Source organism: Nelumbo nucifera, chromosome 4 (genome assembly GCF_055504915.1).
Source record: "Nelumbo nucifera cultivar China Antique chromosome 4, China Antique-T2T, whole genome shotgun sequence".
Classification (NCBI taxonomy): domain Eukaryota; kingdom Viridiplantae; phylum Streptophyta; class Magnoliopsida; order Proteales; family Nelumbonaceae; genus Nelumbo; species Nelumbo nucifera.
In genome coordinates, this window is record NC_142652.1 from 3,701,941 (window position 1) to 3,715,889 (window position 13,949).

Genomic DNA, 13,949 nt, shown 5'->3' on the forward strand with positions numbered 1-13,949 from the left:
TCAAAATTCGAATGGATCCAACCCGAAGCCCATGCCCGAAACAGTGTAAACTATTAATTCAGGTCAATCCGATTTGCACCCCTAGTTCACGGCTGCACCCAGGCCCCAGAGCCCGTCCCCAAGGCCCAGGTTGGTCCTCCAAAGTCCAGACTGGACACTACACTACCATCATCTGGTTGGATTTTAGTCATGGGCCGGGCTGGGTCATGCCCATGCCCGGCGAAGCTCTCCAAGTGTCTACGTTTCCGGCCCTTTGGGCTTTGGGTGTAGCCAGCAGCCAGGGTTGAACCAAACCGTAACTCAGATTAAACCACTCCGTTTTGGCCTCCACAGCCACAAGTTTGAGCACGGATTCCTTTAGACTGTGTTTGGTTTGAAAGAAAGGGCAGGGAAAGGAAGGAAAACCCTACCTTTTTCTTTCAAACCAAATACAGCCTTAAGATATCATGTGCTCCCTTTTGGGTTGGGCTGCATTTTAATATAGGCTGTTCTGAGTTTAATAATTACTATGTTCTTACAATTCGGAAGTTCGCCCGGCCCAACTCACTGGTGTTACAACTTACAAAGCCCATATCCAATAATAGCTCCAATAATAGCACGTATAACGAGGGGGAAATCTATGGTGCGAAAAAGACATGGTATGGGAAGAGTTTTGATCAATGAATTTTGATTAAATAACATGATTGGCAATCGTGTTTATGATTCCAATTAACTAGTAAGAAGTTTTCAGATATCGTTTGTGGAGTGGTTCTCATGTGTGAGTGAGTTTACATTGGCACCTCATAAGGGTCCCACAGCACATCTCGATTGTATATTGGAAACATCTTCCGGTGAAAGTGAGTAGGAAATCCCGAATGTGCTGAAATGTGCATGTGGGGCGCTGAGATGTGATATCGTCCATCTCCTCGTGTACAGTGTTCATTTGTCATTGATTGTGTAGCTCGGTTTCGCAGCAGATCCCGGTTCATACTTCATGGATGAATGTTTTAAGTTTTAACTTTCAAGTTTCAACTGTGATATCCGTTCATGTACTGGACAACATAAACCACACATTTAAGCTAAGAAGAGGAGAAAAAAAAAAGATAAAAACAATCACACACATGCTGGTGCAACTGGATTTGATCGGAAGACCTTATCAAGTGAGCTAGTTGGCACCGTCAACCAAAAAATTATATATAAATCAATGCAAGGAATGCTGAATCTCCTCAAGAATTAGTGTCGTTCCCACATCGTCAGGATTTTGATCAGTTTACCCGTGGCTTTCTTTCTAGTTTCTACTTCTGGACATGGATCAATAGAATGTGGATAAAGAGTAGTGGACAGGAAATCCGATTTGCGACTTGGCAGTTAATTCGATGTTATATACGAGACAGACTAGTTTATTATAACAGTTAATTCGATGTTATATAGAATGTGGATAAAGAGTGTGGCTGCAATCCACATGACTAGTTTCTTATAATTTGTTTTATTGGGCCGGGGATTAGCTATAGGAAATATAGAAAGCCGAAAACAAAGATGAAGAAGACATTTTTTTGGGGGGGGGGGGGGGGTAGAAAAGATGAAGATGTCATTCATGAGAACAGACAACTGATTATATCCACATTTAGTGTGTACCAAGTGAATGATAATATCATTTATTACTAAGAACAAAAGTGATAATAACATAATCGGAGAGAGAGAGAGAGAGAGGCGTTGTTTACAAGTTACAACTTACATAGTGGAAGGAAGCTAGAATATAATGAAAAGAGTTTCAAGAACAACGATAGATTGCAACCCTCCGGATGCGAGGCTGGGGTTGACAGGCGACGAACAGCAGCATTGCTAAGACCAGTGCCACCACCAGTCCTATGAGAGTCGAGTTGTCGCTCCCGTCTGAGATGTAAATCTTTCCCATCTTCCTACCTAAACTCTCCAAGATGGAGAAAAGATTTTTGGTTATTAGAATTCAGGGAGGGAAGAAAAGGTAGACGGACATATTAAATATTAAATAAATAAATGAGCAATCAGAAAAGAGGAGGTCAAACGTTACATCTCTCTCGAGACTTCTACCCACACCACCACAGAAACCAACGAACCAGACAACGCCACGCCATCTTTTTGGAGTTTTGGTTCGTCGTTTTCACCTTTTGTTTATCCATGTTTTCAGAGGGTTGTCGGGAGTTCAAATCAACCCCCACAACGTCCCAGCACATCTCCGCCGTATATTGAGAACATTTTCCAATTATATTATCAGGGGTGCTGTGGGACGTTGTATGGGGGCTGATTTGATCTAAGTTGTCAGGATGTGACTACAGCATGGATGTCGGTGGGCCGTTAGATCTGTAAGGAACCATCATAGCCTCCCTTTACTCTGCATTTGTACCGACATCAAATCAGTTCCCACAACGTCTCACAAAACATCCTTGCCGTGTATCGTTGAGATTGTGCTGTGAGACGTTATGAGGGGCTGATTTGAACTCGTTTTTATCCAGCAATTCAGCTTAGACTTAAAAATTAAACACAAATTTGGGATTTAACAAAAACGGGCAAATTTCTTAAAGTATTTCTATAATTTAGGAAATCGACTAAGTCTATTCTTAATGTCTCTTAAATTACTCTTTAAGTTTTTTGATAATTGTCTAAAATTTTTTTTATCATTAATTTTCCGTCAGACTTTCTTCACATGTGACATCAAGTGACTAATAATTTTTTTTTTTTTTAATTTCTAAAATACGCTTTTATGCTTTCACTCCATTTCCCTCTTTGTCTCCGTCATTCCAACTCCGATTCCGTCTCCAACTTTGTCTCTATCTCTGTCTCCAATTCCGATTTTATCTCCGTCTCCATTTCTTGGTCTTGTCTCTCTTTGTTAGCAGGTTCGGTGGCCATTCTCGCTCGATCTCCCAACTGGGTTTTCCTCTCCTCTCCTCTCCTCTCCTATAGTTGTTCGTTACCTTTTACTAATCTTGTTCTCTTTGTTCAGATAAATACATGGCTTCCACTATTACAATCCTACCTCCTCTTCCATGGAAGAAAAACCTCTCCGAAGTTCATAAACTTCCTCTTTCTGGCGGCGGAGGTGAGCTTCGTTTATCAATTCGATCAAGTGTTTTTGGTTCGACCACATTTTCATTTAAATAATTTTTAATAATCATCGAGATTCAGTTTAACTGTAGAATGACATCTATTTAATGGCTGCTTCCGAAAAATAACTTAGTCACGTATGAAAATAATGTGCATTTTTCTGTTTTATATTTGTCGTTGCTTAGTCCTGACCCATTTTTCTTTTTCGTCTTCTTCTGCTTCTTCATCTCCTAATGTAATTTCACAAGGGGAGAGGACTGCATTGGAGGTTTGATTAGGCTAGGCGCCTCAATTTTTTAATTCTTTTCTTTTCTTATTCCAAATTTGTTTTTCTATTGTAAATGAATCTGAAAAGTGTGAAATAATCGGTCAAAATCAATTATTTTATCTAGGCTTTGTCATTCATAATGAAACACATACACACACACATATATATATATATATAAAAGATCTGAATCAAATCCTTATTAAAAAAAAAAAACTTATCTATTCCCAACAAAATCCGTTCCAACATGATCTAACACTACATATCTGGAGAAGGTCTAGATTACATATATTTTGAAATTGGATTTGGTCCTCACAAGACCATACAGATACCATATACAGTCCCTTGCAGTCTTGTTTTGGGAATATATCCCCATGAAAAAAACATATAAATATCACGGTCTTATGAGAATTGAATCCACGCAACCACAGTTGTGAAACCTAAACTACCAAGTCCCCACTACAATTGATAAAATAGGTAGGAATCTACCTAATCACCTACTTGGGCTCCATTCCCCCAAGGCTTTGTGGGCACGGGCTACACAGGCTAGGCTGCCCATGGGCTAAAGCGCAGTATCAAACATGGCCTAAACCTAGCCAATACCATCCATATTACGGGCTTGGATTTGCTACTCACAAGTTGTTCCCACATCCCTACCCATGGGACAACATCTGTGCATTGGGAATGTTTCCCTTTTCATTCATTTGGAGATGTTCCCAATACATGGTGGTGGTATTCTGTGGGTAAAGATGCGGGAACATTTTGTGGGTAGCAAATCTGGAGTGCCACATTACACCTCTTTATATACGTGTGAACCATACTTTTTCCTATCAAGAAAATATTTTTTTTTCACTCCATGGGGATATATAAGAGGGTGGGGGTGGCTCATCCCCCAAGAGCCCAGATCTACTCATAGAGCACTCTTTACTCCAACCTCTAGCACATTTTAGCTACACATCAGAAACATCTCATGTACTGTGTTGTTATTCATGGGGTGATGTTTTGGTAGTGTGATGTGCTGTGGGGTTGGTGTGAGGAGCAAATGTGATTCATCCTGCACTCCAAACCTTGGTGCAGGCAGGATTCAATCCCAAACCTCCACTACAAATTTCTTCTAAATACTAAGCCTCCCCTCACTTTTTAAAAAGAATACCTCCCGTCATCCAATGGAATGATTAAAAAAAAAAGTCCCTATTTCAAATTTTCGTCCCATTTCTAGCAACAATAATTGAAGCTAGGCAACTCTGCCAAGGTTCAAAGTATCGATACATATCGGCCCATATTGGTCAATACGTATCATGCCGATGGCTTACTGATACACCCCTCCAGGGGTTGTACCAGATCAGCCACCGGTTCAGAGGATAACCGGGCCTTAAACCAGCCCCTCTGAACTGGTTTAGAAAAAAACAAATGAAACTTAAAAAAAATGTACCAACATGGGTCGATACGCTCTACCGGCCCATCACATAGGGGATAGCTATCCAACCTTCAGACTTCATAAATGGTTCGTCTGTTAAAGCACTTGTCAACATGATATAGATGTTCTGTGCACTCCCTTGGAAATGAGATTTCTTAGAACCATTTTGGGAAACTTGAGATTCACTATAAAAACAAAAGAGATAGGGGTACAACAACGGAAGACTCTTTTGTTGATAAATTAATGAGACAAAGCAAAATTCATCTGAATCTAATGGACGAACAATATGTTGACCATTATTAAATGCGCTTATGCCAAGTTCTTATCATAATCAACAGCCAACAGAAAACAAGGATTAGAAAAAAAAAGAAAGAAAAAATCGATACACAATCATATATGATATTTACACAGAACCGCACCTGCAAGAGATGATGTAAAATAGATCTTGAGCCAGAATATTGCTTGACCAAGCCAGAATATCTACATGATTTCTAGTTGCAACATACTGCCTCAATCAATAATCACCTGCACTAGTTGACAAAGGCGGTTCTCAAAATCACAAATGAATTGATTCAAGAAATAAAGGCTATTCAACTTTTGTCCCAGATATCTGAGATCTTGGGAGGGGCAGAGAGATCGACTGGATACAAACCTAACCTTATGGGTTATTTTTTGGCGTGAAGTGGCCACTCTCAGACTCAAACCCATGTTCTCATGGCTATCAGCCTAAATTTTACCATTACACCAAGTAGGGATGCAAGCTCGGTTTGGGGTGTTCGGGCTCATTCAAAATTTAACAAATGATCAACCCAACCCAAGTCGCACCCCTAAGTTCAAGCAATGACCCCTATGAGGGAATCATAAAATGATTAAAGTAACAAATGCACATAGATGAATTTTATAGACAAGGTGACCATCAGGATGACCAAACAAGGCTGAAACATCACATGAAATGTCTAATTCCAGAAAAGGGGATTTAATTACCTCTGATCTGACTGGCTTGGGTAACCTCAGCAACAGTTGGTGCTGGCTGGATGTTGATTAATAAAATAGGTGTCAGAGGAGGTGAAACAACTTCCTCAGCCTTCTCTAGGTTTTGAGGAGTTTCCAACAGCTTGACCACATGGAATGCCCTTTCTCTCTGACTGCCAGATGGTATGGAGAAACTCCTAGAGACAGTTAAAGGATGAGTTGAAAGTGGAGATGCAGCATTTGGAGCCATTAGGGGCTGTTTTGCTTGACTTCTGGCAATTAAGGGACCTGAATGACCAATTAAACCTGAAGGCCTTGTGGGCTTGGTAGTTGAGCTCACTGGGGGCCTAGGAAGCTCGTGCAGCTCACTTATCTTGGGCGTAAATATAAGAGGAGGGGAAGCACTTGGTGATACTTTTGGGGACGAGGATGGCTGGACCACTGGGGCACGTGAAAGAATCCCTGATATAAGCTGGACTTGTTTGATTGACATATTGGGACCACTGGCAGATAAGGGAGGTTTTGTTGACCATGGTCTACTAGTTAATGGAGCAGAAAAGGCCTCTGTTTTGATCTTTTTAGCATCAGACGCATTATGCAGGTCAAGCTGTAGTAATGAAAGACCTTCCCCCAAAGGAGGGGACAATCTGATGGGTGCACTATTGGTGTTGCTCTCTTTGAGTACTGATTGTGCTTTTAAGCTGGCGAATCTCGACAGCTTATCTCCAGAATCTTTCTCATACTTCTTGGGTTCCAAGGGAGATGAATGCCATAAATTGTGGACGCGTCCAGCCAGGTTTGTTTGCCTTGTCTGAGGAACAAGATTGCCTGATCTGGCATGTACTGGACCTTTTGCATCAACTGGTGTGGGTAATACATATGTGCGAAACTTCCGAGTAGCTGATGATTGCATTTCTCTTATCCTTTCAGCTGGATCAAACTTCTTCTCTGCAAGAATTGGAGCTGATTGGCTCCCTGCCTTAGGTTCCCTACTAAAAGCATAGAGTCCCCTTTGGCTTTTATCCAGATTTTCCTGCAAATATACCAAAGCATAAATTGATCTCAAAGATCAAAATCATGTGCTGATAAAATCATGATCTAAAGGCGCTCAGCTTCAAAAACTATAGAGTCCATTCAACAATGATTAGAACATAATTTTGCTAAGAATGAAATGACTTCTCACTAGTCTGAAGAATTTATGGATTTTATGGTTTCTGTTAACATCTAGAATAAGTACATTTAGGAACCTTTACCTGTGCAACTTCCACCGATGGCACTTGGGGAAGTGAAAGATCTACTTGATCCAACTGCGTAACGTGTTGAAACATAAGATCATAAGTGGCACAGTAAAATTATAATATTTCATGCTAAACAAATTTAAGAATGCAATATAAGGAACTCCAAATAAAATACTAAAATTAAAAAAAAAGTTACTTTTTGGACTTATATATATATATAATAAATATATATAAATATGAAATGTATATTATAAAATTTAATTGGACTTGGATATTTAGGAAAAGACGAGGTTAAATCTGAATATGCCAATTATGTAAACGGATAATCCAAATCTGAAATGATCAAATTGGATCTTGGGTTGAGTTTTGGACTTTTGTAGTTATTAGCAGTCTTGCAAGGCATGAGATTGGCCAAACCACTAGAGTTCCAAGGGGATTCCCACACAATATGGGGTGGTTGAACAGGAAAAGCATGGGGTTCTTGGAAGTATAGGAACATAATGAGAGAGAATGCAACACTAGCTGCCATCTTGGGAGAGAATTATAATTGGATCCCAAGGTATGCCAACAATACCACAGATGGGTTGGCAAGAGAAATAGCTAACAGAAATCCCAAGTGATGTTTATCCGTAACGTGGGTGTACACGACAATACATCCTTGACATATGACACAAGAAGGTGTAAGTGATGTTTATCCTGTAAGGTTTACCCTCAAGATCATTTTCTCAAAAATCACCTAAATTCTACTCTCGTGGTGCAAGCCTCAATTTGTTTTTAACAACATTACAAGAACTTAGGTGCATTCTAAGTTCTAACTAAGAACAAGAAATGCTAAATTAAATGCTATAGCTCATAAAGAATATAACTTGTGCATCCTCATGTACTAACAAAAGAAGATTATATGTCTTGTTGTCTGAAATGTACAAAACGCATTTTTAGAGGAGGCCTAACTGGTTCTTGTCTCCTCGTATTTTGTTCTTATATTCAGAAAGCAGTAAGACAACTCTTCACTTGCTAATCTCCTGCCCCTATGTTTCTGGTGATGCAGGTGGTATCCTCCACATAAAACATGTAGAGCCTTGTTGAGAACAGCCTTTTCAATCCTAAGAAAATAAGGGGAAAGATGTTATGCTAGTTCAAGTTTTTGATCCAATGCACAACCCATGCATGTATGGTAGTGAATGTCTAATAGTAGCTTAAAGCCTCTCAGCTTCATGGTCTCACTTTTTAACAGCATGTCATGGCAACTGCTCTTACAATAGAATTACCAATAGCAACCCATTGATGCATTGTTGCAGCCAATCACTTCAAGAGGGCCTCCACTCAAGTCTAATAGAAGATATGCAGACTTCAAAGTCAGGATGCCATAAGGCACATTAGTCCATAATAATCATCTAGGAGGTTGAATAAAGCATGTTGATCACTACCATTTTGGTCAAAATTAAAACAAAAGTTTTTTTTTCTTACCATTGATAAGCAAACAATAAAAGTTTGCATTTTCAACTGTGCTGAAATCTTGTTTTCTTCTAGGAAGAAGAGAAGAAAGGGAGAAGAAGAGAGAAGGAAGAGAATAGGAAGAGAAGGAGAAGAGAGATTGGCTGTTTGGGAGCCAAAACATTAGGCTGGCGGCACCCAGCTTTCTATTTATATTAATGAGATAAAAATAAAAGAAGGAAAAATTACATCCTTGCCCCTGGTGGTACACCCTAATAAAAAACAATAATAAAAGACAGTAAACAAGCTGACAGCACCCTAAGACTGACAACATAAAATACTAAAACAGCAGAAACAACTAACGTATGAAGTGCTTGTCCACTTCAATGTGTTTTGTCTTGTCGTGTAGGACAGGGTTAGTAGCAATGTTTATGGTTGCCTTATTATCACAGTAGAGAAACATGGGGCTATTAAATGGAAACCCAAGCTCTCCTAACAAATTCTTCAACCAAAGTGCTTCAGTCACCCCATTTGCCATACCCTATACTTAGCTTTAGCACTAGATTTTGCAACCACATTTTGTTTTTTACTCCTCCGTGTCACTAGATTTCCTCCCACAAAAGTGCAGTACCCACTTGTAGATTTCCTGTCATCTATAGTACCTGCCCAATCGGCATCTGTATAGACTTCCACTTTCAAATGGTTGTGCTTATGGAACAGCAAGCCAATTCCTGGATACTTCTTTAGGTACCTAAGAATTCTTTCTACAACCTCCATATGTGGTGTCTTAGGGGAATGCATAAATTGAATTAGAACACAAACCGGATAAGCTATGTCTGGACGTGTCATGGACAACTAAAGTAATCTTCCCACTAGTCTTTGAAACAGTTTCACATCTTTTTTAGAGGTTCACCATCACAATCACCCAATTTATAATTAACATCCATAGGGGTGTCTACTAGTTTTGCACCTAGCTTGCCTGTGTCTTGTAGCAGATCTAGGATGAAGATACCCCTTTTTGAGAGAGCAACCTCAATCCCAAAGTACTTTAGAGGACCCAGATCTTTCACCTCAAATTGAGAAGCCAAGAACTCCTTCAACCTTTGTATTTCAGAGTTCCAATTCCCTGTGATAATGATATCATCCACATACACTATCAACATTGCAACTTGTTCTTGACACCTCTTAACAAAGAGAGTGTGATCAAACTGACATTGTTTGAATCCTACCTACTGAACTGCCATATGAAACCCGCTGAACCATGTTCTGGGAGATTGTTTTAGGCCATAGAGGGACTTTCTTAACTTGCACACCTCATTCTCAGTGTTTTAAAAGCGCAAGGCACAGGAGTCAATTTGTGCCTGAGGCGCAAGGCGCAAGGCGAGGCACACACCTTTTTAAGCAAGGTGCAAAAAATAAAAAAAATAAAAAAGCCAAACAAATCAAAAAATTATTAAACATAATATTGATAAAAATTATAAACTTAAGTTTTAAAAAACCTATTATCTAAAATTAAAATACATAAATATAACATGTGAAGCATATTCAAATGAGAATTTAAAAAATAAAATCAAATATATAAAACATTTTCAAGCATATAAAACCCACAATCTCTTTTTTTCTCAATTGCATTACTTGAAGTAGCTAATGTGATGTAAAACATATTACATTCCTGATTCTACGAGACGCCTTTGTGCCATGCCCCTCGAGAACCCCCTATTTGGTAATGTTGTTCATTCATTCATCCTAATAAAATATCTTCTTAAAAAGCAATTAAAACTATAAAATCAGTATTTTTTGTGTGAGAACTAAGAATTTAAGACCTAACGTGGATTTGTTTGGGCTTGCCTCGAGGGGCGTGGCATGGGGGTCTGGGGGCGGAGCCCCGACTGAGCCGCTAGACACAAAAAAGCAAAAAAACATCAAATTTTCAAAAGGCGCATGCTTGGGCTGAGGAACAAGGCGCACTAGGCGTGTGCCTTTTGAAAGGGCTGCGCCTAGGACATGGGTGAGGTGCCTACCCTAAAATGTGCCTCGCCTGTGCACCTAGGCGTGCCTTTTAAATCACTACTCATTCTCACTTTGGCATAGAAGCCCAGTGGCTGAACCATATAAACCTCCTCCTCCATATCACCATTTAAAAGGCATTTTTTTACATCAAGTTGATGCAATTCCTAGTCAAGATTTGCAGCTACTGATGACAAAACCCAGATTGAATTCATTTTCGCTATAGGGCAAAAGTCTCATCATAGTCAATACCATAAACCTGAGTGTACCCTTTTGCTACCAGCCTTGCTTTGTATCTTTCTATTGTTCCATCAGCCTTGTGTTTCACTATAAACACCCACTTACACCCCATAGGGTCTTTCCCTTTTGGAAGATCAACTAACTCCCAAGTGTGATTCTTATGGAGGGCATTAATCTCATCCTTCATAGCATTTGCTCATTCAGGATAAGTCAGGGCCTCTGCCACATTTTTGGGTATGGGAATACTATCAACAACAGATAAGAATGCTCGGTGAGAGGGGGAAATATGATCATAAGATACATAGTGGGTAATAGGGTGTTTGGTAGTGCACAATCTGACTCCCTTTCTATGAGCAATCGGGATGTCAAGATCATCCACAACCGAAATGGGAACAAGGGAATCAACAGGGACAGGGTGCCTGGCGCATTTGGACTTACCTCCTGGGAGTATGATGGCATCAGTTGCTCAATAGAGTTGGATCCAGAATGGAGGGAAGAGAGACTTGGCGTACCTGTTTTTCCTCCTATGTACTACTCTCCCCCTGGGGAGAGGCAGGGTAGAACGGTTCATACTCGAGGAAGGAAACATCCATAGAGACAAAGTACTTATGACCAATAGGATCAAAACACTGATACCCCTTTTGAGAGGAAGGATACCCAAGGAAGACACATGGAATAAACCGAGGGTCCAACTTGTCACGAGGAGACAAATCATGAACAAAGGCACGACAACCAAACACCTTCATAGGGATGGAAAACAGAGGGGACTGAGGAAACAACAACTGATGGGGGGACTTGTAGTTCAATACTCTAGAGGGCATGCGATTGATGACATATGCAACAACAAGAACATCTGCCCAGAAACGTTTTGCCACATTCATATGTAACATCATTCCCCGTGCTACTTCAAGAAGATGTCTACTCTTTCTTTTAGTAACACCATTTTGTTGTGGTGTTCTTGCACATGAACCATGAAGGGATCCATGGTGTTTGCTGAAAGGTTGTAGCTGAAGTAGTAAAAGAGAGGTGAAGGCAAACAAGTGCTGAGAATGTCGAACTGACTAACCCAGTCGACAGTACTATTATTTATAGTAGATTACAATACAGTGTTACATGAAATGTCTGGAATGCCCCTGATTAGTGATGGGACACCCAGACTGCTTAAAACACTAAACAGACTTAGGCCCAATACCTAACAGCTTAAAACCCAATACTAACTAACATGTACACTTATCAGCCGAACCAAGAATACATAAAATCAGTCAACTTAACACTCCCCCTCAAGCTAAGCATGGATGTCAGTCATGTTTAGCTTACCAAGAAGGTCCAAGAATTTTCTTGCAGCCAACCCTTTAGTCAACACATCTGCAATCTGCATCTCGGATGGAGTATAAGGAGTGTAGAGTTCTCCCGAGACTATTCTCTCTAACAAAATGTCGATCAATCTCAATATGTTTTGTCCTGTCATGTTGCACTGGGTTATTTGCAATGGTGATGGAAGCCTTGTTGTCACAGTACAGCCTGAGAGAACCCTCAGCTTTTATGCCAAGCTCACCAAGAAGGGTCCTAAGCCACAGAAGTTCAGCAACACCATGAGCCATAGCTCGATAATCAGCCTCCGCACTTGATCTAGCAACCACATTCTGCTTCTTACTCCGCCATGTAACCAGGTTCCCTCCAACAAATGTACAATATCCTGAAGTTGATTTTCTGTCCCCAGCAGAACCGGCCCAATCTGCATCACTATAAGCTTCAATTACAATTTTATTGTGTTTTCTGAACAGAATTCCCTTTCCTGGGCAAGTCTTCAAGTACCTGAGAATCCTTTCAACTGCTCTCATACGAGGGATCTTTGGAGAGTGCATGAACTGACTGACAACATGCACAACATAAGCAATATCTGGTCGGGTGAGAGATAGATAATATCAGCTTCCCTACCAATTTTTGGTATCTCTCTTTATCACAGTAGTCCTCCCCTACTAATTCCTGTAGACCATGGTTTTGTTCTATTGGAGTATCTACTGGTCTACACCCTATCATGCCTGTCTCTTCTAGGAGGTCAAGTACATACTTCCGCTGACATATATAGATCCCCTCTTGACCTAGCAACTTCAATCCCAAGAAAGTATCTCAAATGGCCCAAGTCTTTGATCTCAAATTCAGAAGCTAAAAACTCCTTTAGTCTTTTGATTTCTTCTAGGTCATTCCTAGTAATCACCATATCATCCACATAAACAATGAGTTTTGTAAGTTTGCTATTCTGTCTCCTTATGAACAAGGTATGGTCTGCATCACTCTGAGTGTACCCCACTTTCTTCATGGCCCCACAAAGCCTCTCAAACCATGCACGAGGAGACTGCTTTAGGCCATATAATGCTTTCCTCAGTTTACACACCTTTCTATCAAAGTCGTAGCCTGGTGGAGGGTCCATAAATACCTCTTCATGAAGATCACCATTTAGGAAGGCATTCTTCACATCCAACTGATGGAGTTCCCATGAAAAATTTGCTGCTAATGACAGTAAAACCCAAATTGTGTTGAGCTTCGCTACTGGAGCAAAGGTTTCTTTGTAGTCAATCCCTTCTTTTTGAGTAAACCCCTTTTCCACAAGCTGGGCCTTGTACTTTTCAATGGACCCGTCCTCCTAATGCTTTACAATGAACACCCACTTGCACCTGACAGTGCTCTTCCCTTCTGGCAAATCCACTACAAGTCCTTGCTTTCATTAAAGCTTTCATCTCTTCATTCATAACTTCTTTCCACCTTGGGTCAGACACAACCTCTGAGTACCTAGAAGGAACATGTACAGAGGAAAGAGCAGACACAAAGGAGTGATAGGATGGAGATAAACGTGAGTAAGAAACAAAATCAGCAATGGGGTGCCGAGTAGTACAAAAACGGATAGACTTACGAAGAGCAATAGGAAGATTCAAATAAGAAGTATGTGTGTTGGGATTACCTTGGATTGCAGAGACAGATTGATCCAAGTCCAACTAGTTGCTGTCATGAGTTTGAGGGCCCTTTTTTCTTCTGTTGTAGGTGATTCTTATATCTTTCTGTTGCCTACTAGAGCCCTCAGGAACATCTGCATTATCAGGAGAGGTAATAGGCACAATGGGAGCCTCACTAGGTTCACCCGGGATGCCACAACTAGGAGGAGTAGAAGGAGAGGATGGAAGGCCCGAGGTAGATAGAGAAACAAAAAAGAAGGGAGAATAAGAATCCTCTTCCATCCCACTAGTCTCCCCCTGAAGAGGATTATGGGAAGATTGAAAGTAGGGTTGAGACTCAAAAAAGACCACATCTCTGGTGA

The 13,949-nt window shown here is 40.4% G+C and overlaps 1 protein-coding gene and 1 long non-coding RNA gene across 8 annotated transcripts in view; one reads left to right on the forward strand and one right to left on the reverse strand.

The window, feature by feature from the left end:
• Positions 1-1,611: 1,611 nt before the first annotated feature.
• Positions 1,612-13,949, reverse strand: part of LOC104591801 (uncharacterized protein At2g33490-like) — a 33,083-nt gene continuing 20,745 nt past the window's right edge. For 2 of the 7 annotated variants that reach the window (XR_016085763.1, XR_016085764.1), the window contains exons 9-12: positions 6,971-7,024; positions 5,730-6,750; positions 5,165-5,270; positions 1,612-1,902 (exon numbers count right to left, since the gene is read on the reverse strand). Coding sequence is in view for 4 of the 7 variants with exons in the window: in XM_010250834.3 (XP_010249136.1) it covers positions 5,256-5,275; positions 5,730-6,750; positions 6,971-7,024 (1,095 nt within the window). In the remaining 3 variants the exon portion in view is untranslated. Of the gene's footprint in view, positions 1,903-4,954; positions 5,276-5,729; positions 6,751-6,970; positions 7,025-13,949 lie in introns of those variants that run through there. The other 5 variants (XM_010250837.3, XM_088904010.1, XM_010250834.3 and 2 more) reach the window with 3 other exon arrangements.
• On the forward strand, positions 1,902-5,184 carry LOC148791972 (uncharacterized). The gene is made up of 2 exons (XR_016085766.1): positions 1,902-3,058; positions 3,312-5,184. It is a non-coding gene; the product is annotated as an uncharacterized LOC148791972 (long non-coding RNA).